General features: G+C 38.1%; 1 protein-coding gene across 2 annotated transcripts in view; it reads right to left on the bottom strand.

Moving 5' to 3' along the window:
• TRIM33 (tripartite motif containing 33) overlaps positions 1-15,199 on the bottom strand; it is a 41,756-nt gene that overhangs the window by 13,447 nt on the left and 13,110 nt on the right. For both annotated transcript variants that reach the window (XM_075521427.1, XM_075521426.1), the window contains exons 4-11: positions 13,783-13,915; positions 10,588-10,704; positions 7,734-7,848; positions 5,707-5,853; positions 5,064-5,181; positions 2,736-2,980; positions 2,323-2,487; positions 1,300-1,500 (exon numbers count right to left, since the gene is read on the bottom strand). In XM_075521427.1, the coding sequence (XP_075377542.1) occupies positions 1,300-1,500; positions 2,323-2,487; positions 2,736-2,980; positions 5,064-5,181; positions 5,707-5,853; positions 7,734-7,848; positions 10,588-10,704; positions 13,783-13,915 (1,241 nt within the window). The remainder of the gene's footprint in view (positions 1-1,299; positions 1,501-2,322; positions 2,488-2,735; positions 2,981-5,063; positions 5,182-5,706; positions 5,854-7,733; positions 7,849-10,587; positions 10,705-13,782; positions 13,916-15,199) is intronic.

The raw sequence follows: 15,199 nt of genomic DNA, 5'->3' as shown, positions 1-15,199 counted from the left end.
TATTCCTAACTTGCTGTACCGTGAACTTTAGAGACGTACAGCTGAATCGGTCATAACCAATTATACTTGTGTTTTGTTCTAATGGCTAAACAAAGCTTCAGCACTGCACATTGATCACATTTAGAGATGTGATCCTTTTTTCCCCCCACTACTCTTACATTAGAAATTACCTGCAGCCTCATGAGAAAACTGAACATACAACCCTTGAACATGACTCTCTATAGATTAAGTTAAAAAGTTGCTATTGGTATTACAGCAGATCATCTGCTTGGATGAAATTTAGGTTTTGTTTCTAAGGTGATTGTTTCCTATATCATGATTGAATCTCCTGTGCTTTATATGGGCTTTTCAATGTAAACATCCTGTTCTCGAGACGAAGCCATCATCCTCCCCTTCCTGGCCTCCCAAACACTCCTCCAGAAAACATATTACTTTTACTTTCTTTGCCTCCACTCATACCTTGAATTACGCTTCTGACCTCTCCAAATGAGCTGGACTTCATCACAATCTACCTGAGCTTGTGTGCAGTACTATCTGCTGCCTCTCTGGGCAAAGAATACAGGGCACACTCTGCAGTTCCAAGCCAGTGAGTAGCAACAGTGTGCAGATGAAGTGAAAACTACAGAAGCAACAACAGACGCACTCTGTGCAAGCAAGAATTTCCAGGCAGACACCACCACAGCTCAAGATGAATCACGGAGGCCAGCTTAAGTGTTCTGCAGCACCTTCCAGGATTCAACACTAATGTGAATGCTGGCCTCTTGCATACGAGGAAATGATTACAGCCACACTACTGGGGTACAGAGGAAATGTGAGGAGAGAGAAAAGTAAGGTAGTGGGACACCTTTTCTCTGTACTTCCTGCATTTGATTGTTACGTTTAGTAACATCACAGAGAAGTGCCAGGCAACTTTAACTCTGAATAAATTACCATTCAGGGCATTCGACATACATAACTATTCAACTATTCTAGTGATGTCTTCCCGTATGATAATCTTGTGGAAGAAAGGAAGTGAACACAGTACTTGGGATTAACTAATCTAAGTACCAATTTTACTACAGGACAGCCATTAAATACTGACTAATCTAAAGGTTAACACAGGTCAAGCAGGTCAGCCCTGTATAGTGAAAATAGCTGCACGCCCAAGTCAAGGGCTGAAGATTTTGATTCTTTGACTTTAAATGGTAACTAACTATACCACTCCAGAGACAAGTACCAGTATCCAAATAAAAAAAGATACAGAAAGGAAAGCAGATCATACTTCACCCACAGTGTAAGTGCCTGATCTTCTCCACTGACCTGGATGGGTGGGATATCTGGCAGGGAAGGTAAATTCTCTGGGTTTGTTACAGAAGGAATGAGTTCGATTGCTGTAACGGATGGACTTGTTGGACCACGGTTTGCACTCGCCATTGTTGCTGTAGTAGGACTAGTCGGATTAATAGTGGTGTTGTGCACAGAAACAACTGGAAAAGGCCCCGCATGCCCAGGGTTAGAATGCTGTAGGAAAAGAGAAGAGACCATGACTGCATTACCGGCAAATCAGACAGCCACTGCATGTAAAATTGCAACACATGCATTATGTGATAGTCCTCAACAAAAAACCGGGGGGGGAGAAGGACATATAAACTCACATTTCTATCAACATAACCTGATAGCACTGAATGCAAAGCAACTGCTATTTTTATTTACTTGGAAAGAAAAAGCACTTTATGAGGCTAGATATTTACATATACAGCACATCTTCCACCAGATTATTTTCATACATAGTTATATTTTCTTAAAGCATTTACTTCTGTCCACAAACTTTTTTTTTTTTTTTAAAAAAAAAAGAAGAGTAACTCTTTCAAGTATTATAAAGTAATTTTTGGTTTTCCAGTCATGTTAACATTCACTGTCAAGAATTTTTATTCTTAATGGTATGCAGAGCTCTGCATCATGCTTCAGGTTTGAATTTAAAAACACTTTAGAATTTGGTTTCATTAAAAACCCTCAACTACATCACTTTGAACTTCACTATTCCTGACTATTCTCTAAGAAACCCAAAAGCTGAATGTCACTGAAAAGCGAAAAAGGAAGTATTTTGTTTCCCAGAACTAAAATGCAGTACAAACATTAGAATTCATTTTCATTCTTAAGGTTTGAGTTTTCTTATGTTCGGCAAATATGTCACAGTACAGTATGCAACATGGAAAAGCATGTAAATGTGTGTAGCTGTGAGTTATAAGTGTTACAGATAAACACATTTACAGCTGGAGGTATCATTTATTGTAATGAAAGTTTGGCACAATGGCACAAATGAAGCGTGTACACAGGATATACTTGTCTTTGAAGGTGAGGTTGCATCATGGAGTATTGTGGTCCATTGTGGCGTGGTATTCCTGGTATACGAGCAGCATTCTGAGCCATTCTCATCTGATGTGCTTGGAAAGCCCCACAGTTCATGTTACCCCTCTGCATGGTCTGCATGCTGATCAACCTGGGAGGCTGCAAGGGTTTTTGTTTTTTAAAATTTTTGCTTTTAACATGGAAAAAAGAAGCCAATCTCTTTCCACAGTAGCAGGTTTACTAGTTACATAACATCAAGAAAAGCCAATAGCTGTCACATTTAAAGTATGTCAAATTTCAAAAGATTTTCACATTTATAAATTGCTTTGTAAGTTTATATTTGATAGGGCAATTTTAAGTCTTGGTGTTATGGTAAAAGGTGAAATAAGAACATACAAGATACTTGCCTGCTGCTGTAAGATCTGTGGACTCGTCTGCCTGGGAACTGACCCAGCTGGCTGCCCCATCCTCATTTGCTGCAGCTGCTGATGCTTTTGTGCATACACTTGCTGCTGCATATGCTGAAGTCGAAGCTGCGCTAGATTGATTTGTCCTGGAGCTTTGTTGATGTGGTTTGTTCCTGGAGGAGCTTGTCCAACCACTACATTAGGAGTGTAACTAGGAGTTGGTTTATTTTCAATGACAAGGTTACCTAAACAAAACAAAAAAAGAACTAGTGAACAGTTAAATCTCCAAGACCATCCAAAGGTTGATAAATGCAGAATATTCAGATGTTTCTAATTCGGTTTCCTCAGGGGCAGTAACAACGCAATTTAAGTTTGAAATTTTCTTTTTAAGTCTCCCATTACCATACATGAGAGAAGCAAAAAGAAAACTCAAGACTACAGGAAGAAGAAATTGCAAAACTGAAAACATGACCTGTGAGGAAAGAGTGAAAGAACTGCAACTGCACAGCCTAAAAGACAAGACCAACAGAGATGACCGTTCTCGGTGTTCACAACAAACAGACAAGATGAGAAATAAAATAGGAAAAAAACATGTTGAGCATAAAGTTTCTATACCTAAGGAAGCAAAGCCTGGGAAAAGATATTTGGGGGACAGTGGAGAATATCCCATCACTGAATGACTAAGAACAGGTTATACAAGCATGACACAAAACACTGCTACAAGCGAGTCCTGCATTGATACAATGCGATGGACCACATTGCCTCTCTAGCTATCTCCAGTCCTATTTTTAAAGGGAAAAGGCAAAATGTTGATTTTTTACTTTGAACATGTACTCACTGAAATCTGCATTGTCACTTTTTATTGAGGTTGACAGTTTCTTTTCTGTTTCCTACATAGCTTCCCCCACCTGCCCTGGGTTCCTAGTCAAACAACATTTGAAGCTCTGTTCTGGAAAGCCTTGCTTTTTCCTTCTTGACTAATCTCCAAGAGTAACAGCACTCAAAAACTGCTTGAGGAACCACCCATGAAGGAATAGCGTCAACTTTAAACCATTACTTAAACAATGAAAAGTTTGTTTACTGCGCACATAAACCTCCTTGACTAAAGACAGGAACACCAAAACCTGGCTAGTGGACTTAGAACAAGAAGCGACTACACAAAAAAGCATCAGGTAGAGCTGGTATTTTTATCCACCAGAAAAGTTCACGAGCAGGTGCTAACAGATACCTCTGTCTCACTGTGCTCTCCCCACTCTAGCTCACCTCCCCTCTTCTCTCATTCAAAACCTGTTCTTTGAAAAGTATAAGTGATTAGCGGATTAATATGGAAGAAAAACTGTGACACTACACTGCTGCAGGATAAGGCAATAATAAAGAGGCTAAGATATTAAACACCTTACATCCTTAAAAGAGCACATGTTATTACTGCATCTGACAACAGCCAGCAAAGTGCAGTAATCATAACTGCAAATGTCCAGTGATCCCAGCTGTCACTAAGCGCTCATGCAGAACACGAGCGCTCCAAGCTCTTATCTCACCGAGCTCCAAGCCCTCCAAGCTCCTATCTCACCAAGACTATTACAAACTCCCATAGCAGCTAACGCTTTAGGGCAAAGAAAGAATAAACAGCTGCACTGAGAAAAGCTACTTAAGATATAAAAGGTTACAGCTATGGTGCCATATCCTACCGTGTGGCAGGTGCACAACACACACACACAGGAACAGCAGCATATCTCCCATTATGAGGGTCTGTTTTTCTTTACCTTATAAATGTGTCAGACATCTTAGAATACAAAACTAGTTAAACATTGCTTCTTAATCCACTTACCTTTCCAGCAATCACATGGACTGGCTTGGTACTTAACCATGAACTTCGCTGATATCAACAGTTCTCCTAATTATGCTTGTTCATGCAACTTCCAAAACATTGAGACATCTAGTATTACTCCATATGCAGCTAAATATGAAGTTCAGACAGGCGAAACTGATTCTATGTACTTGCCAAAAAAGCTTATTCCAGAAACGGAAGCACCCATTTAGCGCTAGTGTGTTATACTATAACCATCAGAACCACTTTAAGAGGGGGGAAAAAAGGGCCATTCCTAGAACCATTCCCACTGGAAACCAAAACCTGTGGAGAAAGCCTTGCTAATAGAAAGAAAAGAGCAGACAAGGAGGGTAATCAGGACTGGATGGGTTATGTCAAGAGAGTTTTGGTCTTCTGCATTAAGAGATATATCGCACTCCAACTCACGCATGTTGGATGAACACCCCCAACTCAATCTAGTTTTTCAAGCAACACAGAATAAACAAACACAATTTTCTCACCTAAATTGACGACGTTCTTTGCCCAGAACGTAGGGTCACAATGGAAACGTATTGCTCCATTGGCAGCTGGGACAGGATCACAACGTGCCTTTAAAATATGACGTAACTGGAATGTTATCTAATGGAAAGCAAAAACAAGACTGTTGATGACAACAAAATAAAGAATGAGAACGTTAAGAAGTGTGCATTTGCCCAGCGAGTTTAGACTGCTGGATCACCGACAAGGACTGTCAATAGCAAGTTTGGTTAGTAGCCTGTAAAGTACTCAATTCACCAGGAAAACCATCCACTGTACAACTAATTTTTTACTCAGCTCAGAGGATTACAGAGAAGTACTGTTACACGATAATACTACTGCTGCAATGACTCAAGTGAAACACTGAGGTGCCTTTACAAAGCTTGACCCCATTCCTTCTATGATAATACTGTTAAGTCCTTAATTTATGAATGAAAAGTGGTGTACAAGTTGGGAAATTTATCCCATTACTAAAGAAGGGGGGGGGGTGTTTTGTTTTTAAAGGAAGCATGAACAACTGATTGTCTCTTCCTTGGATAAATCTAGTGAAGCTACATAATACTTAGAAAATTCTTTTGACTAAACATTCTCTGTACTGTACAGACAAGTTAGAGGATGCTTCCTTACCAGCCGTTTACTGTATAGCAAAGCAGTACTGCTGCCACTTGCAATAGCCCAATTAGTAAAGTTCATCACGTGCTTCACTTGTCGTGAAAGACCAGTGATGTCATTTTGTTGTTGTATTAACTTCATCTGTCTCTCCTTTGTTACATTCTACAAAGAAACAAAAACTTTATTACAATGGGGGCTTCAGATTTATGAGGAAAATGTAAACCACTATCACAGTTCTTAGAGCAAAATAGAAAAGTCACAAGCAAAGCAACTTATACTAATGCTCATATTCAGAGTGGCTAGAACCATCAAGTAATGATTCTCTATTATTCCATTCTACCATTCTTCCCAGAGGTATCAAAGTACAGGGAAAATAGCGGGCTCAGAGAAGAGCCTCTGCTTTATCCCAGGAAAATATCAACTACTAAAACAAGACCAGTTCTCTCGCCCATGTTGCCAGAGGCATAGCAGCATGACAAAGAACTAGGGGAGTGACCCAGACTGGGGCTCAACGAAACTGCCAGCTCCATACTGGGAGGGGCCCTGGCATTCCTGCAACTGCCTCCACAGGAGCGGCAGAGCAGCAAGTGGAAGGGACAGCAACAGCAGTGCCCCAGGTACTCTGAACACCAGCTCCTATGCCGACCAGAGACTGCCTCTAAACACCTCCCGAGTGTGGCAGGTACTCAGCAGCCCCATCTCCGAGAAGTCTTCAGCCTTTGATAACCTGCCAGCTGTAAACCTGGTGCTAAAAATCTGGGTTGCAGTACTGAATCTTCAGGATTCAAATTTAACAATATGTGATTGGGTGACTGTTACAACCTCACAAAAAAGGAAGGTTTCCAATGGAATTTTTCGAGCTTGTAACAAATGCTAGGTAAACAAAAAAAGCCAAAATTCAGTTACTCGTGTAATTTTAAATTATTCCTTTCACTCCTGATCAAATACTCCTTTCTTCTAGGAATACTCCATTTCATTGCCAAATAACTGTTCCTTAACCAGAAGAAATCTATTGTAATTAACTTGATCTTAAATTTTTCAGTCACATCATGGCAGACTGGCAATATGCTATGAACTAACTTCTCATGATGGATTGCCTCTCTTCAGATAAAAAAAGGTAATCATAAGTTAAATTTTCATAGATTTGAATAAAAGTCAGAATATAATTATTATTCAGAATGTGCTAGCTGGGAAGTATGTTTAAAGTCATTGCCTCCTTTACGATGCCAATCTATATAACTTAAAATACCAGCATTACACCTTCATGTACAAATATGTAAGACTACCATGTCTTTGAAAACTTAGGTGTACTTAAAAGGTCGGGATTTTTAGAAGTCACAGCAGTTGTGAAAATTACTAAAGAAACAAATACTAACAACCGCCATTAGGACCACCACTGTCCTAGCAGCAGTCAACATGACACAAGGAGTGAAAATTAATACTAGCCTGTCCGCTTCCCTGCTCCCTTCCCCTGCTGCCACCACCCTATACAAGCAAAAGGAGGGAAACTGATTTTAATGACGACCTAGCGCAACCGACAGAGCAAAGAATGATGTAAAATTGCATCAAACACATTGCATCAGTTTGTTATGTGCTCAAGACAAAGTAGACAGACCTGTCTCTAGCAGTTTACACTCTGAAGAAAAACTTCTAGACAAGGTATCAGGAGAAGAAAAAAAGAAGCAACTCAACCGTAAGAGTGCCAATATATTTACATGAACCTTAAAAAGCTGTTTGAGGAAAAGACTAGATTATACACACCTTAGAACTATGTTAAAATACAGAAATATGGCAAACAGAACATGGAAAGGAGCATGATTTTGAATGAATCTGAGGCATAGACATAAAACTAAAGGAGCCACAGGCTCTAGCTAGTGAAAGGATAAACAAGAGATTTAACTCCAACACACTATTCATAGGCAATATTAGTATTGCAACACCTGCAGTCACACCAAACAAACTGTTTTCAAACATGGAATGTGAGTTCTCAATAGAGGACTGCAAACAGTGAACAACACTTATTTTTTTTCTCTTTACTGTACCTCAAGGTGCTGTAAGAGAGATTTTCCCTTTTTATTGATTTCATTGATGAGGGTGAATATAGCCACTTTGATTTCCTGTTCTACTCGTTTGTTAGTTTCATTTACTTCTTTTATCCTAAAAAAAGAAAAATGTATTGTCAGGCAGTCACTTTATACTATGCCACCAAACAATAAACACCACAGGCATCTTCCCACCCTTGAAGAGTAAAGGAGCAATTTCTGTATTGAAGAAGTTCTGATAAGTGCAAAATTTATAGCTTGTTTGATTTCTAACAGAGAAATCATCGTTAATCAACTTTTTCAAATAAACCATCTAAAATTTCAGTTTTGGAAAAAAATTTAAACAGTCTGAGATCAAGATGGTATCTTAATGAACAATTTTTGTTTTACTTAAAATAATATGAAACAGTCCTTGTGGTTTATACACTTTATTTAGATGTTTATACACAGACATACTCAGCCAAGACCACATGTATGTGTACATACACATATATATTTATTTCCATATCATGTCTCTTTCACTGTGAAGAATTTATATATGATGCCTTAAACTTTTATGCTATTATATATTAACCAGAAAGGAAGTCAACCCTGAATTTCAGATGGACCCGTCCACCTCCCCCAAAAAATCTTCTAACAAAAGGTTATTACATACCTGTAATCAATATACAATAAGGATATAAACATTTCACTGATGATTTGCCTGACATTAGTCTACATTATTCTCTTGTGCTTTATTACTACCGCCTTTGAGTTTGTTATACCTCACACCTCTTCATCATTTCCATCACTGTCATTCTTCCTCAGTTTTAGTGTCTTCACTATTCTCAACTTCTTCAGACTCAAGCAAATCATCCTGAGCTCTGTCCACAGAATTTGAAATACAGCATTTCTTAAACTCCATTATGAATTCTGGATTTATTTGATCATATGCTGCCTTAATCTAATGACAACATAGAGTTGCAGCAGGATTCTTTACTCCGCTTGTAGGAGTCAGAGCACCATACCTTGCCATAAGCCAGTCTAAGTGTAAAGACCTAAATTGGCCTTTTTTAAAGGGCTTCTTCACTACTAGATCAAGTGTCTGAACTTGTGATGTCATTCATCCTGAGATCATCACAAGACCAATACTCATTTGTCTGACGATGATCTTCATTGTTGGTGTCAAGTGCCCTTTAAGGCACCTTGGACACATGTGCTTTTTCATGACAGCGCAACCTGGTCTTCTACTCCAAAAAACATTCAAACAACCCTTCATTAAGTCAGTAGGCATCCATCTTTGGCTTTGGCACCTAACAAATTATTCCAGTAGGCACCTATTCATTCAACACTGTTTTACGCTTCACGATCACACACGAGGCCAATGTCATACCATCTGCTAACACTGACAACGCTATTGTAATACACATTTTTTTCATTCCCTGAAGTTTTTATCACAATGGATTTTGTGCCCTACAAGTCAAAGTAACTGAATGGCATGTCAAAGTAAACTAGCGTCTTACTTGCACTACCCATTTGGCTCAGCAGATAATCATCATCTTTACACAACCCAATCACATGCTGCAGAAATTCACTGAATTTTCAGTGAAGCCAGAAACTCTTAGGCAAAAAAACCATTACAATGTGTTACTCATATATGTACCGCCCATTATTGGCCTTGAATTCTTATCAGAGAATGTTTCGTGACATTTCTTGAGCTTTCAGTTTAATTATTTCCCATGTAACTGGGTTTCTGTCTCTTCTTCAAGCACATAACAATTCTACAGCTCGTCCTCCTGCTTCACGATGGTGTTCTCTTTTGGGTCCCTTCAAAGAGTTCCATGCCGAATCAGCACATAAAAATTGCCATTTTCATTGCTTCCACCTTCACACATTTGTTTCTGTCACGTTGTATGTTCTACTTCCCCCACAACTCTTTTTTAATGTACATGGTACCACTAGGAGTTAAAAATTTGCACCAGAACTTCTCCTTATATCCTTGGTACACTTCCTTCTACCCTTGTACTTCCCATCTCCAGATGATCTGTCATTTTGCAAATGACTTAAAAGTTGCAGAAGGCTCACAAAACCACCAAGAATCACAGTGGAATTCCCTGACCTCCAGCACACCTCATCACCGCAAGTGGGTGAAAAGCTGGCAGCGATCACGTGCTCTCTCTGTCTCTATATTCAATATTCTACATGACATTGAATTTAAGCTAACCCTGGAATTCTTAAGTTAAACTACCTAAGGAAAAGCTTGTCTTCCTTTCAGGTAATTACACTAAGTTTTGCTTGCCTAATTAGAAAAAAAGAAAAAAAAACAAGAAAAAAAACAAAAACAAAAACAAACAAGTAAAAACCAAAACCAAACAAAACAAAACCCCACACACCACACCAAACAATTTCCTATTCAATTTCAAAACAAGTTTGTGTTACACAGTTCTCAGAGGCATTCATATGAAACATCAAATTTTTCTTGAAATATTTTTTTTATCTCTACAGCCAACACTTCTGTCACCTGGAGCTGAACTTAGCAGAAACTGTAAGACAGGTTTGCCTTGCCTTTTTTATTCCTTTTCTTTTTTTCTTGTCTTCTCCCCCTCCCCCAAGCGTAATAAATGTGTCACATCTTTGGTTCTACAAAAAGTTGCCATAAAAGACATCATCTTTGACATCTGTTTCTTTCAACAACTTCTAACAGATGCACAGTATTGTAGGGAACAAAACATTACAAAAAGTAATTAAGTCCAATACGACTAAAGACACAGAATCAACTAAAATGTAAGTATTATTCTAATCCCATCATTCATCTTACTGTGATTCATTAAAAAGGCAATGTAATAGTACCAGTTGATCATTTTGGGGTACTCACCTGTTCTGAACTTGGGTAGCTGCAAAATTTACATAATTCTTCTTCTCAAGAAGTTTGGCCAATAGGTTCTCAATTGCACCCTTTTGGTTCTGAAAAGCTTCTTCCAGAAACTGATACCTTTTCAACACGCAAAAGAAGATCTCAATTACCAAGGAGCAATGTGCTGAAACTAAGGGTTCCCAATTTAGATGTAAAGCTATAACATTTTGAAAAAAGTATGACAAAACATACAGAAAAACCTAACTATATATATGCCAATCAGTGTGCAAAATGTTTCAGTGCTGTTAAAATCCTTTGTAAGTGTCCAGAAGACTGAACCCTCTGTGTGTCACTTAGTAATTCCAACTACACAAGGAGACAAGGCACTGCATCATTTCACAAGATAGCAAGCTAAGGAACACCAGCTAAAGGAGACACCAGAAACTTCAGAGTTTGACAACTCGTTTTGTTAACGTTAGATGAGGAAAATGCACTAATAGCTTAAACACACATTAAATTATACAAAAAAAACCCCAACCTATCCCAGAAAAACAGTTTTTCAGCTGAGATTATACGGCTCATATTTGACCGAATTAGTTTAATCTGAAAGAAAATATTCCTATTTTAAAAAAACAATTTAATTTTTTTTTCGGTACTTCCAAGTGAAGAACATATCATTCCCTTCCAAGTCCTTCAACCAAACAGCTACTGTATCAAAGGCACCTCCCATTACTTCATCTGAAAAGAGTGCAAGTAGCTACATAGAAGGAAAATAATGAAATTAGTTGCATTTTCCTAATACACTATGCATCACAAGAGGAATTAACAATGCAACAGAAGCAAAATGCCTATGTTGAAAACAGCAAGGGGAATTAAGTAGCTCCAAGAGTTTTCATTTTTTCTGCTCAACCATCAAAAGATTCCCCCCAAAACCCAGGATTCCTATCAGTCACTTGCCACTGCTTGTCTTTGCAGTAAGTGAACTTCATGCTTCTGAAATACAACTTGTTAACAATAGGGAAAACTAAGGTTCCCAGAATATCTTCCCTTCTTCACTACACTAAATCCCAACATTCAAATTGCCAGAAAACTCCTACAATTAAAGTGAAGCATCTTATAAGCTGCATTAGAAGTAACCTATACTATCTCCCAACCACAACTGAAAAGAAAGTAGCATCATCTTTTGTCAAAATCTAGGAGAACATTACAATCTAATCTAACAGGAAAAGACTGTTTGGATATATGATCAAATTTACAGTAACACTTTTTCTTGATTAAATTACTCACAATTATGATAACAGAGACTTAGGCAAAGAGAACACTGTTCACAACAGAAATTACTCTGCTCCTGTTCATTCCGTTTGTACCAGCAATAGAAAAGTTTCAACTACAAGAGTTTAGAGTCCTCAGTCTCAATGTCAGAATGTTGCTTTTTCCAAGAACAGTCTAAATTTCTTGCAGACAGACAGCATTGCAAGATTTTAGGTACTATAATGCAAAAAGTAGCATTACTAAAGCCCAAAGGCCACAGAATTTGAAATGTTTGGAGATCTGCAGATTTTCTAAAACTATTTTGATTAAGTTGAAAATCAGATTTCCACTTTAAGGAAAAAAAAAAAAAAAAAACCTACACTTACCTAATACAGCTAAAGTTTTGCTGTAGCTCCTGCTACAGCAAAACTTTTTATTTTTTTTTAATATTGTATTGTACTTCTAGCTTCCAAAGTGTGTGGACTGAAAACTACCGAAACTAGAGGAATCACACACCATTAGGCTGCTAAAAGAATGTCAGCTTTCTACAGAATCACCAGCAATTCTTTCACTTGAAATTCTGAACTGAGGACTGGACCATGTTGCTACTTGAAATGGTGATTCATCCTCCTTTGGTGCAAACTATTGGGATTTCAGGTAAGAAGTAAACAGGGGATTAAAATAAGTTCTTGTTTCCACTTGGCTTTTTTTTGCTTCAGTGATTTAGTGAGCTTCATAAAAATCTCAGTTGTACTTCATGGCAGACGAAGCAGTTGCCCTAATCATCTGTAATTCACATCGGCAGACAGAACAATTTCTAAAGAATATTCGCAACAAAGCATGTTAAGAGCAAAGTATTCTCTTCTTTTCCTGGAAGAGAACAGGTAAGTAGAACAAGATACATCTGTTAATCAGTTAGCATCATGCACAAAACAGATGCAAAGAAACAGGCTAGAAAAAGTTAGTTAACATATCCTAGGAGACCACGCTTTCTGGACAAGTGTGTCTTTCAGGATATTTATGACCAAGCCTATGAAAGAACAGAGCGGGAATATTCGAGGTTGTTAATATTTTAATAGTACTAATTTCAAAAGTAAAAGTTCTCCATTAGGCTGCTGTAGCAGTCTATGAGAGTAATCACTACTCTGGAAAAAAGCCACTGAATTCAATATTGCAACATACTGTCAAGCACCTTTATGGAGAAGTGGTACTTGTAGACCGACTAGGAAAAGCAGGGCTGCAGTGGCTGGTAAATGCGTATTTATCCCCAGATTCTCTATTATAACACTGCAAAATACTTTTTCAAACATTCAAACAACTATATGACAGAGCTGCTAAAGAGCAGGAAGTCTTAATGTATCTTAAGAGGTTCCAACTTTTTTCTAGCAGCTAAGAGAAAAGCAAGCGCTGGAGACAAACCCCATCATTTCTTCTTACTTGGAATCAGGCAACTTTCAACCAACTAAAACCAAACAATTTTTCCCTCTGTACTAGAAAAATATATTAACTATGAGGCAAATTTTATACCTTCCCTTCAAAAAATTAACCTAAATTGAAAGACTGTTGCATAATAAAACATGCCCTTTCAAAAAATTACCTCATCCATGACTCACTGTATCATGTTTGCTTCTTTACAGCACCAGGTGTTCGGGGCTGTAGCAATTTCTATTCAAGTCCCAAACAGAGCGACAGCACTGGAGAATGCCAGACAAGTTAACACCTTAATCGCACCAAATCACCTCAGACCACGTTGTTTTGAATCTGCTCTTAAGATGCTTGACAAAGCTCAACCAACCGATCACTTAAAGTTTTCAGCACTCCACACAGGTTCTCCTTTCCAAGGGATCATTTCAGCCCGACAAGAGTAAATACAACAGTATTTAATGACACAACTGTTTTAAATCAATGCCATTTCATCCTCTGAGAAAGTGCACCACAGGAATTAAGACATGGTAATATTTGTACCTGTGTTCTTTGTGTTCCAGTAACTGACAGTCTCTGCATGTCAGCCTGTCACATGTTTCACAGAAAAGTTTTAACTGCTCTTGTTTGTGGACAGGACAGAAAACAGGACGTTGACCAGATGCTCCCACGGCCTCTGTTTTTAAAAATAAACCATTTTTGCATTTTAAAATAAAATTTAGACAATCCAAAGAGCAAAACGACTAACTTCCAAGCTAAGTAACAATCAAGAATTTGGACAAAGACAACTACAGACCTGTTCTCACCCTAAAGTTACCGCAAATACGTTCTCATTGAAATATTTACAGTGCCAGTGGTTTATAGCTGTTTCCGCTTTACTGTATTCAAAGAGAAGGAGGAATTCCTCTCCTATCACAAACACTCAAAAGACACTGGCTCCTGTAAGAATGTAAAAGCTGTACACAAGCACCAGGATTGTGTGCACGTGTTTAAAGCTTAAATTGCATGCAATTTCACCTCTGACACACTGAAGGATGGATCAAACCTCACAAACTTTTATACTACCAAACACCCATAGGTTTTCTAAATTATCACTTCAAAACCTTTATAAACCTCATTAAGTCATATGCAACTGAAGTGGTAAATGCAAAGCAAACATTGCCTGTGTTAAGAGTTATTTAAACCCCAGCTAAACTGCTTAACTTTTCCACTTAAGCAAGTAACAGATAACATCAAAAAATAGTTCCAAGTTTACTAAAAAGTGCTGCACGGTCTTCTAAAGATATTTTGAGCTTAGCACAGAGGAAAGCAGCCTTTGGAAGATACAGCAGGTAAGGTTTAAAACATGAATGTCTTCCTCGGTCTCCAACATTTCTGAAGCTTGTTATATCATGCAAGTTATTGTAAAGAAAGAGAGCTCATGAATATACAGCTGACACTCATTAATAGAAATTTAAAGTCTCAGGGCATATCTTAGAGTCTAACAAGAAAGAAGGGAACAAGCGCCCCTGAGAAAATAATGAATCGTCATTCCCTACAATCAAGAGAGCTACTACGGCTCGCTGTACGTCAGGTCAAAGGAAGGCTATGTTCTTGCCATATGCTCAAATACCGACTACACCTGGGCTTCCATCTTCTTAAACACCAACATAAATTTCTGATAGAAAGCTTATTTTATTGGAACAGCCATTTTTTGGCACCTCCCCACTCAGGTTATTGGAGGGGAAGTGAAGCTATAGTATCACCTTGGCAGTCACAATGCAGCACTCCTAACGAAAGACGTTAGTAATTCTTTGTAGGGCCCTGTAATTTGATTTCACCTTAAGGGTTTCTAATCTATTGGGATTAATACATTTAAACTTAAATAGGTAATCTTTCTTATTAAACAAAACCCATTAAGACATACAGAGAGACCTCTCAAAAAATGAAGTTTATTTGTTAGAGCAAGTAAAATAAGATC

The sequence above is a fragment of the Mycteria americana genome, chromosome 20 (genome assembly GCF_035582795.1).
Source record: "Mycteria americana isolate JAX WOST 10 ecotype Jacksonville Zoo and Gardens chromosome 20, USCA_MyAme_1.0, whole genome shotgun sequence".
NCBI classification, from domain to species: domain Eukaryota; kingdom Metazoa; phylum Chordata; class Aves; order Ciconiiformes; family Ciconiidae; genus Mycteria; species Mycteria americana.
The sequence above is the reverse complement of the archived record's forward strand: the minus strand, read 5'-3'. Positions and strand labels throughout refer to the sequence as shown.